The sequence below is a fragment of the Pyxicephalus adspersus genome, chromosome 2, assembly GCF_032062135.1.
Source record: "Pyxicephalus adspersus chromosome 2, UCB_Pads_2.0, whole genome shotgun sequence".
Lineage (NCBI taxonomy): Eukaryota > Metazoa > Chordata > Amphibia > Anura > Pyxicephalidae > Pyxicephalus > Pyxicephalus adspersus.
The window spans coordinates 16,267,140-16,287,940 of NC_092859.1; the positions used below are offsets into that span (position 1 = coordinate 16,267,140).

General features: G+C 39.6%; 1 protein-coding gene across 3 annotated transcripts in view; it reads right to left on the bottom strand.

Annotated features, from left to right (window-relative positions):
- Positions 1-20,801, bottom strand: part of LOC140322998 (serine/threonine-protein kinase N1-like) — a 41,382-nt gene continuing 20,581 nt past the window's right edge. For all 3 annotated transcript variants that reach the window (XM_072399687.1, XM_072399689.1, XM_072399688.1), the window contains 16 exons: positions 20,405-20,587; positions 18,861-18,970; positions 17,412-17,555; positions 16,341-16,416; positions 15,414-15,528; positions 15,075-15,129; positions 14,925-14,980; positions 13,304-13,379; positions 11,920-12,011; positions 11,540-11,716; positions 11,321-11,383; positions 10,285-10,361; positions 9,802-9,944; positions 8,046-8,153; positions 7,456-7,536; positions 1-2,149 (listed from right to left, as the gene is read on the bottom strand). In XM_072399687.1, coding sequence (XP_072255788.1) covers positions 1,946-2,149; positions 7,456-7,536; positions 8,046-8,153; positions 9,802-9,944; positions 10,285-10,361; positions 11,321-11,383; positions 11,540-11,716; positions 11,920-12,011; positions 13,304-13,379; positions 14,925-14,980; positions 15,075-15,129; positions 15,414-15,528; positions 16,341-16,416; positions 17,412-17,555; positions 18,861-18,970; positions 20,405-20,587 — 1,760 coding nt within the window. In that variant the 3' untranslated portion in view covers positions 1-1,945. The remainder of the gene's footprint in view (positions 2,150-7,455; positions 7,537-8,045; positions 8,154-9,801; positions 9,945-10,284; positions 10,362-11,320; positions 11,384-11,539; positions 11,717-11,919; positions 12,012-13,303; positions 13,380-14,924; positions 14,981-15,074; positions 15,130-15,413; positions 15,529-16,340; positions 16,417-17,411; positions 17,556-18,860; positions 18,971-20,404; positions 20,588-20,801) is intronic.

A 20,801-nucleotide genomic window follows, 5' to 3' on the forward strand; every position in this document is an offset into this window, starting at 1 on the left:
TGTTTATAAAGATCTTTATTTACAAAGAATGGACTAAGTATAAAGACAAGTAAAATTAGTAAGAGCAAGGAAAGACCTAAATAAACATGTCAGCCATTTTCAACATTTAAAACCAGCATACCAGCCTAGACCGTAAGGTGACTGCTGACATTTTGAGCCTTAAAGTCGCACTCTGTGCCCCTCCCTGATTTGGCTTCACTTTGTTGCAGGAGTTTGACATCTCTGACTTCTTAGATTAGCCCCACTCATGTGCATGCAACCTGACCAATCAGTTGGCCTTCATGGGCTTATGCCACCAATGATCACACTAGAGAGAGAGACACATTGTTGGGTTTGTACACACAGATAGGTTTCTTTTACGTCTGATCAATTTCTGATCCCATAAAACCACTGGATCTTGATAGTCTACTTCTGACCAATTGTAATCAACTAACTTTCCTCTCCTGCACTGGTTTTAGCAATCAGACATGTGGACAAATCCCATTCAAAAGCACTTTTTTAGGTTAACATTCCCAAAGAAATATAGGCTGTTAATTTAGCAAACGTCTTGGAAATTCTATATTACTTAGCTTAGTGAATGAGGCAATATTCTGCTGACTTCAACCATCCAATCATATGCAAGCAAAAATCCAGATTATTTTTTGGGTTTTCCTTTGCATGTGTTTGGGTATTCTTTTCCAGTTGAATTTTCACGTTTTGCAATCACTGACGAAAGTGAAATAGTCCTTTCAAGTGGATAACTCAATTTAAGTGAACGGCCTATATTCTATTAGGAAATCAACCACATTATATATTGTAAAGGAAACCTGGTAAATGAGATGACTGCTGACTTCAATCATGTGCAAAATTTTTACATTAGATTTCCTTGAACATGATTGGGTATTTTGTGAACTATCACCACATTCACCAAGCTAGGTGAATTAGCTTGGGCACGGTGAACAGCCTAAATTTAGTAGATCACCCAGATTGTGTCATGAGTGGAAATGTTTATTGCATATGACCAAGATTTTGACCACTAACTCTCAGGAGAATGATTGAAAAGGCAGAATATAGCTAGAAAATGAAATGGACGGGTTGGCCCAGCACAAACGGACAGCAGATCTGGTCAGGTATACCAGGAATAAAAGGCTAATCACCTATTCATATGGGTTCAGTCCCTTATTGGCCAAGCCAGTTAGATATAGTTATATCATGGTTCGCTCACTAGTGAGCAAGAATCTGCAGTGTCTTGCTCAGCAGTGGAGTAGTCATTGGTGACAGATGAAAAAAAGCTTTCAATGTGCACTGCAATACTTTCATTGGTCAGAAAAATGGCAGGTGGTGGTTGCCCCATGGAAGTGGGTAGTCGGTCTTTGCCCCATGACGGGTGGTGAAGGGTCTTTGCCCCATGGCAGGTGGTGGGGCTTCATCCCTGGAGCCAGACTACAGTAACTAATTTAATCTAATTGTGCAAGAGGTCCAAAGAGAGTATAAATGGCCAATATAGACAATTCCATAAACATGTTGGGCCTGGCCTTAGCTGCCTTTTATATATTTAAAATAGCTCACAGGTTGACTTTAAAGGCAAACTCCACTAAAAAGCTGATTTTTAATTTTGTTTGTGCAAACTGAGTTGTATCCCCTTTATTACACCTCTTGGCAGCACCTTCAGACAGTAGACCCACCAAATGGCCATGAGGAAAGTTACTCTCTGAATTGGACTGCCCAATATTTTGTACATTCTACATTCTAGGGTACACATCAGGGGACTTTGACACCATCATTTACCCTTGTAATGACCACAGAAGCATTATTGGGCGTTCTGGTAAAGATAATTTGAGAAACAAAGAAAGGCACTCTGTGATTTACCCTGTCATCAAAAAACAGCTCTGGGTGGAGTTTGGTGATTATAGGAAAATAAGACTTCTGGAGACAAGTAAAGAGAATTGGAGGACATCACAAGTTCTCAGGCCCCTTCCCTCACATAATCGAAGCCCCTGAACATGTTCTGTTCTTGTGGGGTTAAAATTCGAGGTTCTCGTGGAGGGGTCAGCTCTGGTCCTTCAGCTGTGAACTCAGGGTCAAAGTTACTGATGTCATGCGGTCCTTTCACACAAGGGATGAAAGGTGGAGGTAAGCGACGGTCAAGAAGCGCCTCAAAATCCAGATCCTTCAAGAAAATAGAAGTTACAAAAACAGGAAATTAGGTGTGGACATATCATGTTATGCTTATAACATTACAGTTCATAATTTTTTTTACTTGAAAACACATAAAATACAAAATTTTTTTTTCTCCATAATGTAAGGACTGATGTTTCATCCATGGAAAGAAAAGACAAGTTTGGTGGAACTAAAATAAATACTGCAAATTGTCTCAGTATTGAAGCCTGGAGAGTCGTGTTTTCAAAATCGGTTGGGCATAAGTAGCATTGGTGTTTTCCCATTCATTATTTACCGCTGTATTGGGCTGCCCCACTTACAGTATTATAGGTTGATCAAGCAATGACCATCTTCCTAGTCTTCTGGCTCTCACCCTGACACCAGCTATTGGCACATCACTTTGCTGGGAGGACCCACCAGACATAGTTAAAAAGGGTGCAAGTACTGACAATATTTCTTGTCAAATGGCTCTCAATCTGTTCCTTCCAAACCCAAATACTTTAGTACTGGTCCATCAGTGGGATGGGAGGTCTCGCCAACTATTGTCCAATCTGGGTGAAAAGACTGGCCCTCTGCCTGGTGTGCTGTCCAATACCCTGTCCTCTTACACCCAATAAAACTTTCTTTTGGCTGATCACGGTGATAGAAGGGCCCGACAAATCTAGTTTTAAAAGGCGCAAGGACCGGCCATTTTCCTTGTCTGATGGCTCTCACTCTGCTTCCTCTCAACACATACACCTTAGTATTGGCCCATCCTTGTGATGGGATTTCTCACTAATTTTTGTTTAACAGGGGTGGAGGTACTGGCCACCTTCCTGGCCTATTGATTCTTACCCTGTCCTCTTCCATCCAATACACCTTGATTTTGGATCATTCATGTGATAGGAAGCTCCACCAACATTTGTTTATTTAAGGTGCATACCAGCTATCTTCCTTGTTTGCTTGCTCACTAATATCCCTTCCAACCCATACACCCTAGTATTAGTATTTTAATGTTATAGAAGGACTTCCTACTTTTTTTTCAAAAGGGGTGCAAATACTGACCAGGCTCTTACCCTGTCCTCTTCTGCCCAATACACTTTACTTTTGGTTCATTACTGTGACTGGAGGGCCCACCACATAGAGTTCAATAAGGGTGCAAGTACTGGCCGCCTTCCTAGTCTACTGGCTCTCACTCTGTCCCCTCTGAACCCATAAACATTAGTATTCGCCCATAAGTGTTACAGTAGGTCTCACTAACTATTGTTCAGTAAGGGCTCAAATACGGAAAAGCTTCTTGATGTTCTGCTTCTTAACCTGTCATTCTTCACTTAATACACCTTACTTTTGGTCCATCACTGTGATGGGAAGGCCCACCCACTAGTTCAATAAGGGTGCAAGTACTAGTAGCCTTCTTTGTCTACTGGCTTACTTTTGTTTCACCACTGTGTTGGGAGGTTCATACAAACTATCTTAATGGCCTGTTGATTCTCATGGGGACAGCCCCATTGAGACCCAACAGTGAGGTGGATAGCTTTAGAATAGATGGAATCACATCATGATGGGCTGGTCAAAGCAGACTCAGGGAGGAGGTCCTATTAATACTCTCACTAGAGTAATAGGGTCCTTACTGGGCTTCTTTTTATACTTCTGGGGTAGCAGGGGGAGTAACAGATGGAACAGGGGTGTGAAGGAAAAGTAAGTGTACACTGGGGATTGAAGCAAACCTATTTTTTATTACACTTTTCCTTTATTGTCCAAAATAAAACAAAAAATAGGTTTCATATCATAGCAATTATCTTATCAGAGCCTGCTGGTAAAGAGGCCCTGTATTTATTCCATGATATTCTCTTTTCTTCTATTACTAGTTCATAAGGGAACATGATAACCTCTTGTTCTAAATCTCTTAGATCTGCTGCTTCCTCTAGAAAGTGTTGGCCAATTTCACTGTAAATGGATAAAGTACCCAACAGGGACACTTTCAGTCTTATTATCTCCAGCTGTTGGAGAAACTTCTACTTGGTTATCATAAGGATACAAAATAGTCGTTGGGTAAATCACAACCTTAACAATGGAAGCAGGATATGAATTGGGTTTCCTGTGACGTTCAAGGTCTGTATTCTTGTGTATAACACCGCTCAAGTTTAGAGAAGCCATCCTTTTATTTTTAATCATAAGTAGTTGCTCAGATTGACTTTAAATATGTCTCGTACTCACTTAAAATTGACAAATAAAAAATACACAAATCCCAATTGAATCTTTTAAAACAAAAGGCACTCAATGACTTCCAGTTAGATTTCTTTCTAAAGCAGCCACAAGCTTGTTGACCTACCTATCTATCCCCTGCCAACAGCTGCAGATTGGGACCCTCACTCTTTGTGTGGAAGCAGCAATCTTGTCGCAAAGGTCCAACATGCTCCCTACTGAGCCAAAACTAAAATTCGACAAACTGCAAACTTCATTTTTCATGAGAGCTCTATCTCAAATTCATGTAGGGTGTTACACCTCTGCAGAGAAATCACTGCTTTCCCACAGAGAGCAGGGTCCCCGTCTGCAGCAACCAAGCAGGGGACACTTTTACAACTCAGTCTTTGGGTGCTCCAGAAGGAAACTAACTGCAGGACATGGAATGCATTTTGTTGCTGCATTAAGGTTAGTCTTAATTTCCTAATTATGGGCTGTGACATGCAGCCTATGATGCATGGCTTTACATAGCTTGACCTATCAGGACCTGTCTCTCCCTCAATTTTTTTTTTTACAGAACTACTTCTGATGCCTATATAATAGTATAATGCATAATATAACAGTATAAAACAAAATGACGGTATAAAAGAAAACTGGCTTTGTGAACTGAGTCTGAATATTTGTGTTTAGAAATCACTATTATATATCATTTCTGTCTTACATTTAAAGGAAATATTGTAGATGGTTCTATCCAGACAGCGGAACAGCAAACCTCACCTGGGAATTCTTTATTACATGCGGAGTCTTATGATCCAGAAACAAACAATAAAAGTGTCCCAGTTGGGCAGTTTATCCATTTACAGAGAAATAACTGAACACTTAGAGACGTTCAATAGGAAGCTTCGGATCTATCTGGGAGGCTTACAAGGAGAAGTTAAACTTTATGGAGTATTTACAGAGGGTGCAGAATGGACAGGACCTCTTAACTTCCTGTACAAAAAATAATCTATTTGATGGAACTCCTGGGGTTTAATTTATAAATGTTTTCACCCAAGGTTCACCCAACTGTTATACAACATTTATGCATTTTTTGGTAAAATCTTGGGTGAGAACAGACCTAGTCTTCTACTAAAAATAAATCAGATTTCTCTAATCTCCAGACAAAATCTTTTTTTTTGTGTTAAGTAAAGAAGGACCTTTGGTAAGGTTTTTATTTCAGTTTGTTTCCCTGTTGGGGTTGTTCCCCTCCCAACAAAAATGCATGACTATCATACACTTTAAAAGAGTGCAAAAATCCTTTATTTTCAGTCTTTCATTTTTAATTTTATTAAGGCTGATAAGGCAAAGTTCAGATGAGCAAAGGGAACCAGACGCCAGTGGTTGCCACCTTGCCAACTGCTCAGTCACCCCAACTTAATAAACCAGTGGTTGAACACTTTACTGTGGGCATCAGGGTGGTACTGAAAAGCCAACTACATGTAGTTTCTGAACTGCTGGCATGGTTCACAGGTGGGTGCAATTCCACCACCTGTCCGAACTAAGCCATAGACCCTCAAATGGTTGGCAGTACAGTGTAGGACATGAAAACATAAAATTATTGTGGGTGGTGACCAGAGCCAGAGTCATACTCAACACTTAAAGCAGCAGAAGGAAGACTATGAATATGGATTCAGAATTTCGGACCTTAGCAATTGTGATGAAAATAAAGAGCATGACACGCGACTAGTAAATATCTTAGATTCTTATTAATTATTGTAATTATTTATAGAGGGTATTAACATCCTGAATTTGTTGGTGAATAAATGTGTGATGTCTCTAAAAGTTATACAATATAAATAACGAATTACAAAGGACATGCTGCAGACTATATACACATATGATCAGGAAAATGTTAATTAAATATGCGGGTATTGGTTTGTGTAATGGTAATGAAGATTACAGTGCCTATGTTGCTGTTTGAGACATTTACATTGGGGGAGCCTGGAGGGGTAAATTTCCTGCCCCTTTACAGGGCTTAATGCGTCTTGTGGTCACCTTTCCATCTCTTGCACAGCATAGGTGAAGGAGGAAGAATGGTAACTGGATGCATTGGTGGCCAGTAGACTTAGTCTCAACTCTTGGTGCCTGGCCTAGGAATAGATGCTGTAAGCCAGGAGAAATGATTGCTTTTGGCCTGGAGTGAGAAGCCTGTGCCCAACAAGCCAGATGAAAGGCAGGAGAGGAGCGTCAATTGTTTGCACTGCAACATCCTATGGGTTCCTGTCTTTTGGCCACCCATGAGCCCCACAGTGATAGTTACATGCCTGCACACACACTATAAATACACTACAAACACACACTGTAAACATATACAATAGACATACTGTACACTAAAGAGAAGATTGCAGGAGGCCAAAATAATGGAACCCACAGGGCTGCCAGTGCAAGCAGTTATTACTCCTCTCCTGCCTCTCCTGTATTTTCTTTGGAGGAGGGATGGGGAGCAGAAGAAGATGGTGGTGCTTGATGGATTTAGGACAGATTAGTCCATTTAAAGGACTCTATAACCTAAAGACATACCAAGCAAACAATGCTCTTCATAGTCCAAGAAAAGTAATGGCTATTTCAGCCAGGCCGTGAGATTACGGTGTGGTTACCACTTCTTCACATGCATGAGCCACATTATCAGTTGAGGAGCTACATACACGCCTCACCCAACCGCTGTCTATAGGAAATAATTGAGGGCTGGTAGTGAGTAGGCCAGTAACACCCACTAAAAAATGTTGAAATGCTGGTTCATTAAGAACGGCTGGGGTGGCTGAAAGGCTAGAAAGTTTCCAACCACTGAGAACTGATGTTCACAAACGACACAAATTATGACAATTCACAATCATAACTACTAAAACAAAAATATTTTCTAGTTTCTGGCTTCTGACCTCTCACACTTTCATTATCTGTTAATAGCTTTGCCTTTTCCAAGGCTGCAGATAACAAATAAAAAGAGACAATAAACCCGTTCATTTACCTGCAAAGGGGTCATACTTAGTGGTTTGCTCTATCCCATATGTAGTGAAAAACAAATATCATATCAAAATATCAAAATATCAAAAGTACAGATGAGAAATATAGGTTTATGGTCTTTGATGCTCCTGGTTTTGCCACACAGCGGCTCACCTTAAAGAATGGCTGCTTCTTCACATCCTCTGCGTCACGCTCTCCGGATCCCAGTCGCCTCTCGGGATTCCTGCGCAGTAACTGCAGACAGATGAAAGACATAAAAATCACTTTGTAGCCCCATTTACAGATGAATCTCAAATATGTAATGTCACCAATGGAATTTTGGCATTCATTTTAGCACTTTAAACTTGAATCTGATTGGTGGCTGTGGGCACCATAGACAGTTATATAAAACTGAGGCACACTTTTTCAAAAATGCTGAAAAATTGTATTTATCTTCAGCAAGTTTTGGTAATATAACACTCATTTAAGAGGGTGTCATAAAAGGCCAGAGTTTCATATCTTGATGATATCATCCTTATTACCTCCTTTGCTTCCTTCTTCACTTAACACATTGAAAACTCATTAAAAACCAAACCGCAGTCAAAGCTACTTCTTAGGGTCAGAGCCCTTGGCAGGTTTTAATCTCTTCCATTCCATATTCCTTCTGACAGTTTATGTGGACTGAGGAATTGTCAGACGCGAATCAAAAGAACATTTCCATAGTTTTATTGTTGGGATCAGTATAATACAGTTGATGTTCTCACCCTCCTCATGATGGCGATGGCCTCAGCAGAAAGGAATCGTGGATATCGGACTTCATCATTGACGATACTGTCAAACACCTCCTCTTCCTCATCTCCTGGGAATGGTGACTGTAACACACAGAGAGAAAGATATTAAAGACAAAAGGAGACAAATTCAGGATAGTAGAAGAACATCATCCAATCTAGTCTGATGTCTCAGAAAACAGCTCACTGATCTCTATTAACTATTAGTAAGTTGTAATTAAAAATAGGATTACACTACACACCAGTTCTCCTAACGTTCTAATGATTTACAACATGTGCCCTTTATTAGTTCTCTCTCGATCCTGTCAAGTTTGCCATCTGTGCCCAAGTAAAGAGATTTCACTTTACTTCTCTTGCCTTCGCTGCAACCGTCACTTCATCAAGTTCAGGTGTTCCCATTGGGGGATTTCTGTGTCAGGAAACCTCCAGCTCCCTATTTCATTTGCTGGCGGCACTATGGTTTAGCACACCTTGCATGGGCTTTAACTGGCAACCAGCAGGTGGCCTGCAGCAGAGTTACCTCCTGGTTTGGTAACACCTGTGGCTTGTCATCAGGAGGACTAAATATTCTGGTCTTGTCATTGCCTTAGCATTGGTTCTGTATCCTTGGACCTGAATCGTTGCTGGTGGGATGTCCACTTGCCCTCTGAAATCCCGACTTAGGCCAGTTCCTGCTTCTGAAATTTTTGCCCATTGCATATAGCAGTATATAGCTTTTGGTCACTGTATGATTTAGTGAGTTGCACTATAAACAACAACACAAATGTTGTTTATTGTGTTGCGGATGCATTCACTGCAATAAACACACCTAACTTAACCCTGACTTTGTGGCTTTTTAGTGTATGCTGCCAATGCAGGTCTCCCTCCTGTTCCTGCTGGAAGAAACCCCCGCATTCTGTTTCCGTGACAACTCAAAATTTTGGATTTTTAGGACTTTTTGTCCTGGTAACATTAGTTTCTGGGACATATATAAAGAATGAATCTAGCTATCATGCAAACAGAAAGCAATATAAACCCTCTGCGGCAGTATTTTTCATGTAAACTCAAGGTTGTTCCAGAAGTTGCTAGGGCTTCCTTGGGCAATGAGCAATTTGTGCCTCTCAAGTCAGTTACAACTGATGCCAATGATCTTTTTGGCTATCTGTAAGGGTGATGTTCTTCCCACTGGCCAGCAATGTAAGTGGCATTTATTCCACTGACCACAATGCTAATGTACTGTAAGCTGTGGATATAATAGATATAGCAGGCGTTTCCTAGGACCTGAACATTTTTTCAAGGGTTTACCAATGTTAAAAAAGTTAGGAAAGACAGTTCTAGGGGTTCTAAACCCTCACCCCACAATAGGCATTTTATACAATTTAAAACATGTACACATAACAGAACGCAGGACAAATAGTTCACTATATTGTTGCTTTATCAAATTTTAGGTGATTCCAACTAAATCTTTTCACAATATCAAATTTTAAGTCATTCTAATTTAAGTTGGAGCCTTTCTGGTGGCATTTTTTAGGGTAGGATACAATAGACAATTTCCCAGGACCCCAAGTTTCTCCTGGGCCCCAACTGACAGAATGGTAGGGAGCTCCCCACCATTCTGTCAATGCTGTGAATTTTAGGACCCCACTTTCAAACCTACCCTAGCCTTTCCATATATACAACAATAGGACAGTTGTCAATATTCATAAAGTGAAAACAGACACATATAGCGATCTAATAACAGAAAGCCTTTTACCTCTCCAACCATCATTTCATAGATCAGAACCCCAAAACCCCACCAGTCCACGGCTCTTGTGTAGGAAGCATCAGTCAGGACCTCAGGAGCCAAAAACTCTGGTGTGCCACAGAAGGTCGAGGTGCGCACAGATGGACCCATACCTAAAAGAAAGACAAAAAAAGGATGAGATAAGAAAGTAGAATATCAAATTATTCCATGAGAGATCTATAGGACTTGTGATCATGTAGAGAGTGCTAAGGGTAACAAAGCCAAAAAGAAATAGATAAATATATGGTCCATTTATTTAGATATCAGGATACAGGAATCAAAGAATTCTGGTTTCTGTTACTTTTTAGATGTTATGTTGCTTTGTTGCTTTTTGTACAGTATGACATATTACATATAGAAGCATTGTATATATATATATATATATATATATATATATATATACACACACACACACACACACACACTGTATATACAAACAGTTTGTGAACCGACCTTCTTTACAGAGCCCATAATCCGCTAATTTCACATATCCTTCTGAGTCCAGCAGCAGATTATCCAGTTTTAAATCTCTAAAAAGAATCAAAGAATGTTGCATTTGTGTTCTGTGGTTCAAGGAGGAAAGAAGGTATGAGATAACAACAGTTTTTGTAATTGCAATTAATCCTTATACAACTAAGGAACCTTTTGTACTGGTCTTCCTGGAAGCTAAATGTCTCCTTTACACCCCTAAATGTCTGACAATGTTCTTTGTACAATGGAAGGGAGCTTGGATGTTGCACCACCTTGCTGTGCTGTGCTGGGGATTAGGGGACGACTATATTAAGACATATTTTACATGGTAGGAGGCTATGGCCAGGCAGGTGGTATTTGACAGCAGGATAACTGCAGTTCACTGCTATCAACCAACTCAACTGTATCAAAGCTCTGGTTAATATTTAAATAAATTGGGGTGGTTGAAATCCCTTTTTTTCGCAGGCGGTAGGTTGCAGTGAAGATTTTTGAGACACTGGTGAAAAAAAGCCTCCTCAATCTTGTATCTGCGGGGGCAGTGTTATGATTTGGGTTATTTGTGGGGGCAGTGTTATGATCTGGGGTATCTGTGGGGGCAGTGTTATTATCTGGAGTGCCGGTGGGTGGAGTGCTATGATCTGGGGTATCTACGGAGCAGTGTTATGATCTGGGATGCTGATGGAGGCAGTGTTAGGACCTGGGGTTGCTTCGGTCAGGTTTAGGTTCGGCATTATTATATGCCCAAAAAGTGAGGTCAGCTGACTACCTGAATATGCTGAATGACAATGTTTTGGCACTGGTTAAACTTTTTTCTGCCCTGATGGAACTTTAAATTCCCAGATGACAATACCAAAAACCATTGGGCTTAAATTTTGAGGTTTGGCCACCATGGAGTTAAGACTCTAACCCCATTGAGAATATTTGGGGTGTGCTGGACAAGACATTACGCAGTTGACTGACTCGCCCACCATCAATGCAGCTGTAGAAGGAAATAATTAAATACAGGTTCCCAGCTCACCTGTAGACAATGTCCTTGCTATGGAGGAACTGAAGACCCAGGAGTACACAGGCAGCATAAAACCTGAGAGAGACAAGAATGCAAATATGAACGACTAATGGAACTTGAAACCTGTGTAAATGGTTATCTCTAGACCTATACCTCAAGGCCTGATAAACAAAGCAAAAATCATGCTGCAAAGTTCTATCCAATAACAGCCAATGAGACATTTGTACTCACGTGGCACGTGGCTGGCTGAAAACCTCTGTGTGGATGTGGGTCATTAGATCTCCTCCAGCCATGTAGTCCATGACAAAACAGACATGCTCTGCAGTCTGAAAACAACCGAGGAGGCTCAGCAGAAATGGGTGGAAGGCGCCACTCACCGCCACAAAAACACGCTTCTCACAAAGGAGGCTGTAGAAAATGAAAAGGTAAAATGAGTTATGTTGTGAAAACAAAAGAATATTGAAATAATGGCCATCAATTGGTGTGCAGAATCTTGCAGTCATTAGAAAATGCACTGGAACAATGACAGATGTAATCGGATTGACAGGGACAATTACTCCATAATTAATCTTTTTCTTGAAATCAAGTCAAAACCAGGTCTAGATACTCACCTCTCTACTTCATCCCTAGCAATAATGTCACCTTTTTTCAAAGCTTTAATAGCAAACAGTTCACCAGTTGCCTTATACTCGGAGAGCAGGACCTGACAAATAAACATAAACATTGGTGAAAAATGATGGAATCAACTACTTTATAACACTTATACCAAGCAAGACTCAGAGATGTTTTGGTCGTTCATGGCTTTCTATGGTACATGTAAACTTCTGTGATTTGGATTGATGGAAGTGAAGAGGAATGATAAGAGAGATGTATTGACACTGCACCCGAGTTATTCTATTTTACTAAATTTGGTGTACAAAGAGCAAAATGCTATGTCACTGTTAAAGGGGTAATACCGGGTAAAATAGGATTTTATTACTTATTGTAGAATCCTTCTGTTGGACTCTTGAGCATATGGGTTTCACTGTTGCCTACAAGAGGAATCGACAATGGCAAACAAAAGTGTAGGCCGGTCTTAGTTTTATCTCCTCCAATGAACAGTATGCTTCAGTTGTGTTTCAAAACAGTACCAAAGAACAATGGCTGTAAATAATTATGTAGAATATAAAAAAATATATTTCTTCTCCTGTCTATTGAGGGATACTGACTTTTTGGCCATCTGGGATGTCCAACTGAAGGGTGGTCAATGCAGCAACACAGGCTAACAAGAACAAGGTACAGTATGCAGGGGAAAGAGCTGGTGATTGGAGGAATTAAAACAAAATCTAGCCTAGTCTTTCTGTCTCCCACAGAAAATTAATTTTAAGACTTTGCACACCTTGTGCCGTTACTGCTTCACAACTATTTGCAAAATCAGCTGCCTCCAGTCGTTTTGTGTTTTTTTTCTAGTGGTTGACAGGCCAAGGCATGTGTATAAGCAGCATATTGAATTCATAACCAACTGCCATGAGATGCAGGAAGCAACTGAGAGCATGGGATCTACTGCAGACATCTGACACTGTCTGCCACAGTTTATAATTAAATGAATGAGATCTTTATACTGTGTTACTGGGTCTGCACACCTACAGTAACCATTGTGAGGGGCCTCCACTCCTCCAGATGAAGTTTCTAATTTATTCCATTTTATTGAGAATATACCATGAACAATGGGAACACACAAAGGCATTGAGAACACTGCCAGGTGGACATTAAGACAGTCCAAGATATGAATAAAACCATGGGCCAACCCAACCCACCAGGAGCCATCCATAATAAATACACTTTTGCTTGGATTGGAGATTATTTTCTAGGCTTCAGAAAAAAGAGGTGACAATAAAATGTATCATCTCTGTGGAAGTCAGAAGGCTCCAGTGACAGAATCAAGAGGTTCTCCTAGATTCACAAGTTTTGTTGCTTCTTGGTTTACGTTTGAGCTATAGACCTAACTTTTCTTACCTTTCCAAAGTGTCCTCTTCCCAGCACTGCCATCAACCTGAAGTCTTCCAATGACAGCTGAGAGACACTCTGAGTTCTGTAAAAACATACATGTGCAAATAAATATGTGAATCAACAAGGTCTACAGAAGAGCAGAAATGACAACCCAATTCATTTCTAAATATATCTAAATTATAGCATTTTCTTGACGTTAAATGCTTAATCTACTTTAACGAGGCACACTGCCTTGGTCACCTGTATGTGCAGATATGATTTGTATCCATCCACATAATATTCAGTCTTTGCAATTTCTATAGACAATTTTAGAAAGATAAAGAAACAAGGAAAAATGTTTCCTGCATAAAACTTCAGCAGATTGGAACGTTTTGAAGAATTCCTTGGTCGCATAAACAATAGAGAAACTACATATCTGATTCCTTCTGTATAAGTACATAATTTATAAACGTGTTCATGTTAAAACAGAGTCACTTTATTTATACATGCATTTGAAATGTGTATTTAGCAGAAGAACTGGTAATTACCTTTCCCTTTAACAGTTAGCTACTGTGAAGGGCAAAGGACTTTCTGAATTTCTCCTTTTTTTGGGTTACCTATATTAGGGATTTATTTTACTTATAGCAGTTTATTTAACAAAGCAATGGCCAATACCAGCCAAAATCTGATTGATTGCTTGTCAGTCTTGCCTATAATCACTGCACATTTCTTCTCTAAATATATTCTGTTTAAGAATGGCAAATTTTGTGTAAAGTGAAATGCAGCAAAGATTCAAATTTACAAAGATTTTCTAATGCTAATATGCAAATCTGTTTTGCAAATACCATTTATTGTAGAAAAATGATGCAACAATCTTGGCCATATATTGCTCCTGTATTTATTCTGCCAGCTCAGCATTAATACAAAATCCAGTATTAGCATTAATAATACAGTAGAGAAATATTTCTAGATGACATTGGATGTTTAAACTAGGATAATAAATCAAGGTGGCATTAGAAGTGCAGTGGAATGTTCCTTCCATCAGTGTAAAGTGATCTAATATAATGCTATGAGAGTATCCAAATAAAGACATTTAATGGTGAGTGTCTGCACCTAGGGAACCATACTTTTAAATCCTCATCAGCTGCTGATGGTAAGGGACCAGGTAACTTCCTCTGAAAGGTTTTTGCTGTACAAACTAGACAATTGGTGGTACCCAAGAGATGACTAATCCTAGAGACTGCCAACTTCCAGTTTTCTGTGCTAAGAAGAGAATCTGTATATTGAACAATGAAGGAGAACAAGGACTTAATAAACCAAGGCCAACAATGTGCACATGATCATTGGATGATGGCAACACAGAACTGATGACAAACAATCTACACATAACTTTATCCCAAAAAACAGTTTCTGCTTTCTTCCCTTTGTGGGGACAGTTTTGGATTTTCTCCCTCTTGCAAATGGTGCGTTGCAAATCTTTGGGTTGCAAAACTCACATACAGTATATACATTTTGACTTCAAGGTCACATTCAACTTTACAGGACCATCTCTTAACTGTACCCTGAATGTCAGGACTAAATGACATAGGGTATGAGTGTACGTATATGCATTGCATGGACGAAGAGGCAAAAGTTGGTGGGCACTGACCGTCTCTGGCTGTCTCTTCTCGTGGCTGGACTTTCCTTTACCACTGGGCTGTCGGGCTGTAAAGTAAAAATCATTAATACAGTTTAAATACAAGAATAGATGAGACAGTTTTGGTCAATATGACAATTTCAGCCATGACTCAACACTAACCTTAACTTTGGGTTCTTGGCTTGTCTCCAGTGTAAGAGAATCCAGGTTCAGTTCTCTAACAGCATAAAAAAAAGGAGAATGAGTGATAAGAAAAACATGGTGGCCAGAAAACTCGACATTTAGGTAAGCAAAGGTCAGACAACTAACAAGGGGTGTTCTCAGTCATAGAACAGGCCCAGAAAGCAGCTAATGTTAGAAGAAATTGAAAAAGCAGGAGTAAAGTAGAGTTAGCAATAATAAAGAGAAAAACATGGTAGCACCGGGGGAAACATGGCACTCTAGAGGACTGCGGATCAGACACAGCAAGAAAGAGAGTTAATGTAAAATCACATGACTCACGCTCCACGTTCTGCAGGACTGTACCCTCCAGTGCTGGCAGGTATAGCTCTGCGCAGTAGGCGGAGCCACGTTGAGGGGTCAATGTTCATCTGTCGAGCACGAAGGAAGGCTTTGCCTGTGTACAAATATAAAATATATGGCTTAATACAAACTTTTAAATATAATGTCATAACAGCATCTCAAAACAATGGAAAGATTTCCCTAAATCCTAAAGACATAAAGGGTAGGCAGAGTAAATCCCTTTAAAGTGAAGGAAATGCTCTTTTACAAAGCTGTCAATGGAATAGGTGTCACCACTGGAAGACTTCCCAACATTTTTTGTTATGGGGACAACTGTACAATTTTGGATTTCCCATCACTATCTGACAGGGGTTCTTTCTCTCTTACACTCTGTTCAAAGATTTCGTGCAAATTTTGCATTACTTGTGCAGCCAATTGTAGGCAGTTTTCATGTAATTACTTGGCATTCCTTCCAGGGGAAAACATTTTGAAGAAATATGAAAGCTTTCATTATTTACTTGCTTCTAACAATGCCACCTTGTAAGAAATGGAATAGGCAGTTGAGAGGCAAACATGGAAGCCTTAGGGGGAACAACAAAAACATGACATACTATGAAGACTGAAAATCAGACCCAGCAAGAGAAATGCAGTTATGTAGTTATGCATGACAGCCAAATTGAGCACTTCAAAAATGTTTTAGCCTTATCCCCCACCCCACCTACAATCCTTGTATTACCATTTCCTAGCACAATGCTCCATGCTGTGGATATATTAATAAATATCATTACATTGGCAGCTAGACCTTGAGTGGTTGCTTTGAGTGGGTGACACTTCCATTTCCCACTATTGATCGTTTTCTATGTCATTTGCATGAAGCCTACTGATCTCATACAAAATTATTATTTTTGTCCTAAAAACCCCACACACCTTGTTCTTTGGAGAAAATCTTCTTTTGTCGACGTAGTTTGGAAAATCTTTCAATTACTGGATTATAAAATGCTACCTGAAAATCAAATTAAAATAAGGATTATGTAAAGAATATTTAAACTGAAACAGGTTTTAATAATAAAATTGGAAGTCAAATCTATCTATCTTGGAAGTCTATCTATCTTGCAAGTTTGTGGAAACCTGATCATCAAACTATTCTAAAACTATGGAAATTGCCCCACTTTATGGCTACAACAGTTTCCACTCTACAGGGAAGGCTTTCCACAAAATGAGAGTGTATCTGTGGACATTTGTGCCCATTCAACCAAATTCATTCAGGTCAAAAGAGGTCCGGTACTGATGTAGATTAAGGCAACCTCAATATCAGCATTCCCAATCATCCCAAAGGTGTTCGGCAGCATTGAGCTCTTTGCTCTGTTTGGGCTTCTTGTGTTTCCCTACACCATACTGAACACATCTCGCCTTTATGGGTCTAGCTTTGTACCCATGGGCACAGTCGTGCTGGAACTGAAAAAAGGCCTTCCCCAAACTTTTACTATCACAAGGCTGGAGCCATATAGTCTTCAAACAGGTCTGTGTATGATGTAGCAGTAACTGTACCCTTTGCAGGAAACATTTGAACTCCATAAGCTGGCCAAAATCAGTAGATAGGATGATCGGGTGGCTACAAAAATTTGCACATAGGGTGTATATTGTTGAAGGACAGGTTGATATGAAAAAATAATTCATTTTAGCAAGCAATGCATTACAAAATCATGAAATGCAGATCAAAGCTGGAAAGAGGTGCCAGTAGGTCCTGTACATATTTTACTATAATCAGAAACCTATGGTAACACCTACAATTAATGCCGAGCCTTCATGATAAAAAAAATCCAATAAATGAATGGGGTGGACCAGGGGAACTTGGGGAAATAATGGGCTAGATGATGTCGGCTCTGAATCAATGCAGCTTCTAATGCACCTTGTAAGAAATTTAGAGTAAGCTATTTCAATACAGAAGAACCAGTACAACTGTGCAAGACTAAAGTTAGGGCTTTAAGCTACCCATACCTCACACAGTAGCGTTCCCTGAGGTTCCAGCTCCAGAAAGGTTTCATGTCTCTGGTCATCAAGAAATTCTTCCAACTTCACATATTTGATTGCACAAAGGGAGCGAAATTCTCTTCTGTACACAGAGACCTGCAGCTCTCGTGCCTTAGAGAACAGAACACAAGTTAGGGCACACAAACCAAACAGTATGGTGGATAAGAGATAATGAACAATATGGTATAGATCATGAATTAAATATAAATTTATAATTTAGCTCTGTGCTCATTGTTTTATCTAGACACATCGATAGCAACATTAGCGATAGAAAAGTTTGAAAATTTGGGTGTCTTTGAATGAATGTACTGGACTTCTCATTATTGTGAAATATGATTGTGTGCATGCAGATTTGTCTGATTTGCAAATACCCATTCAATTAGTGAACACAGACAACACAGTCAGAGTGATCCTAAGAATATAATGGTAAATAGGGGGATTTATAGAAAGATAAACCCTCTTTCTATAAATGCTGGATGCCTGGCTGCCATGCTAGTCTATCATTTTCAGATACACAGATTAGGAGTTCTGTGTCCTATTTGCATCCAATAATCTTCACAGGTCATTAATTCCAAAAGCATGAAGGTATTAGGTTCACTTTTGGATTTTCTAGGTTCATCACTTTCCAGTTCACTGGGATCCAGGTCACTACTGTGTGTCCAGACTGTGCCACATCTGTCACCTGGGGCTATTAATGCCAGAAATCCACTTGCTTGGATCACTTGTCATATAATGTCCCCAGCAATTCTACGCTCTTTTCATTATGACATGTTACGGCTTATTTTGTTACTTGGTGAGCACTGGCTCACCTGCAATGATGGGGTCTCACACTAAAAAGCCATTCAATGCAAGGGACTAATACGCTAGAGAAAGGTATTCTACTATTTTTTGTCAGCGTACCAGGCAAATTACACTCTGGGTTTGATTTACTAAAAAGAATTTAAGCAGTTCACTTACCAAAGTGATTTAGCGCCTTGGAAATGAGAATTCACCTTAGTGAAGGAGGTGAAGCTTTAATGGCTTTAACCAACCAAGGTCTTTGAAAACCATCCATGGTTAAGAAATAAAAATACCTTTAGAATTCACTTGTAAGTGAACACCCTAGATGCCTTTAGTAATTCAGCCCCATTGCTAGAATCATTTAATTTGTGAAAGGGGGGATATAAAAAAAAGGTCTACTATAGTATACTAGAGTGTATAAATTCTAGGTGGCATCACACAGAGGACTGAGATTCAGGTGGCACCTAAACTCCTATGAGTTCAGAAATTGAACCTTATCTCCAGTGCCATGAGTAAAGGAAGAGGGGTCTTTCTTTAGTGTAATTTCATTTAACCCTTCAAACCACATATAGAGAGAAGGCAGGTTTTTCCCTGTTCCTCTTTTTTAATGGTAATAATATTGACTGTGTTTCTTACCCTCTCAAGCTGTAGTTTGAAGACCTGATCCCAGGTGTCCCGACCTTCTGTCTTCCAAGAAGTCTGTCCCACCACAACATTGTCCAGCCGTAACACAACACTGATTTCATCTGCAGATTCCAAAAACACAAAACACAGAAGGTAACTTATGTAGGAAAGCTAATTGTCGATCTTTTACCTTGACTGCACCCCCATCATTATCATCACAATGTTAACAACATGTTTAAATAAAGCCACTTTGTTTTACGGCACACTTTAGTTTGGTCCCATTGACATTATTGGGTTCCTGTTTATTTTTAATGCTATGCATGTAAGAGGGGACAGCAGGGTGCTGTACATAGTTTCCTGAAAACATTAATTAACCATGCCAAAACCTCTTTTCGAGACCCCGGGCTCAAGCAACTGGCTGTTGTCTAGGGAGGGGGAATTGGAAAATGCTATGCTGATATCTAGATGGGTATATGTCAGTTCAGAGGAGGTGTCATTTCTAGCAGACTGTATTTTAATGCAGAACAACCTAGATATGTCTTTATGAGATTACAAGCCTCCATAAATAAAATAACTAAAATCACAAGAATGAGGGGGGCAAGCAAGCTTGAGAGGAAAGGGATAAATGATGTTGGACATCTCCCAGTCAGGAAATAGGGTGAGCACTATTTAACATGCTGCAGTTTGAAATCAGAGGCTCCTAGTGTGCAGTGAAATCAGAGTATGAAATGTATGTACATAAGAGAAGCTTCTGCAACTGTGCAAGACTAAAGAAAGATTTACATTTGAAAAAATTCCCTGCAACCCACAACAACCAATCAGCTTCTAAATGTTATTCTTCCAGGACACGTTTAATTATAGAACAATGACCATGATTGGTTGCTGAGGCTCTGGGTTGTTTCATATAAGACATTTCAATAAGGCCTATATAAAACATTATGCAGACTGCTATTGAATTTCTTTGGCATCCTTCCCACCGTGAGAGGCATTCTTCCCATTGACCACCATACAAATGTACTGTAACCTGTGGATTTAGTAACTATAGCAGATTGCAAGTGAAACTTATTTGTTCAGTTTAATTTGTTACATAATATATTTTTACTTCCTGTTTGCTTTCCGTTGTGTCATTGACAGTAAAAGTGTTATTTTAAAACAAGCAATGAAAACAGGAATCAGTGCTGTGTATAATTTAGCCTTTCTCTGACAATTTAACAGGGAGAACACCGAAAATAACTTTCTGGTCTTCAGGGAACCCCTGCTATAAATATTATACCCAAAACTCACATTATATTAGTGTGGTGGTCAGTGGGGAAATGCCACTCTTACAGAAATGCAAAAAGATTATTCTGGGTGAGTTAAACTGACTCAAGAAGTCCAAAATTATCTTTGCTCAAGGAATTCCTAGCAACCTCTGGATGAACCCTGGTTACAAAACACTAATCTAGGACTGGGGAGATATATAAAATATATATAAATAGGTATGGGCTGGAAGCCATATTATCTGACACTCCAGGTGTTGATTCTCCTAAGCAGCAACTATATGAAGCAAAGATTACTTGAAAATTCCTCGCTGCGATTAATGCTGGATGTGCGTGAGTACATGCTCCGCGCAGTGCGTGTCCTCAGACTCTTCCCTTCAAGGGGGCTGCTACCAGGTATCCAGGTCAGCGAGTTCTTTGTGCGTCCAGGGACGTTATCTAAAAGGTCCGTGCAGCCCAGGAGCCGAACTTCTAATACACCTGTAAAAGGAGATCAAAGGTTTTTAAAAATGAATTTGTTGGTGTACATACATATTTATTATTTACTGCAATTTAGAATACTGGGCCTGATGAATTAAAGCTCTACTAGACTAGAAAAGATAGACTATCATAAAATAACTTGGGTCATCTAGCAAACCTGAAATGGATTTCTTATAAATCATTTACTATTAGTTGAAAAATGTTTTCAATGCTG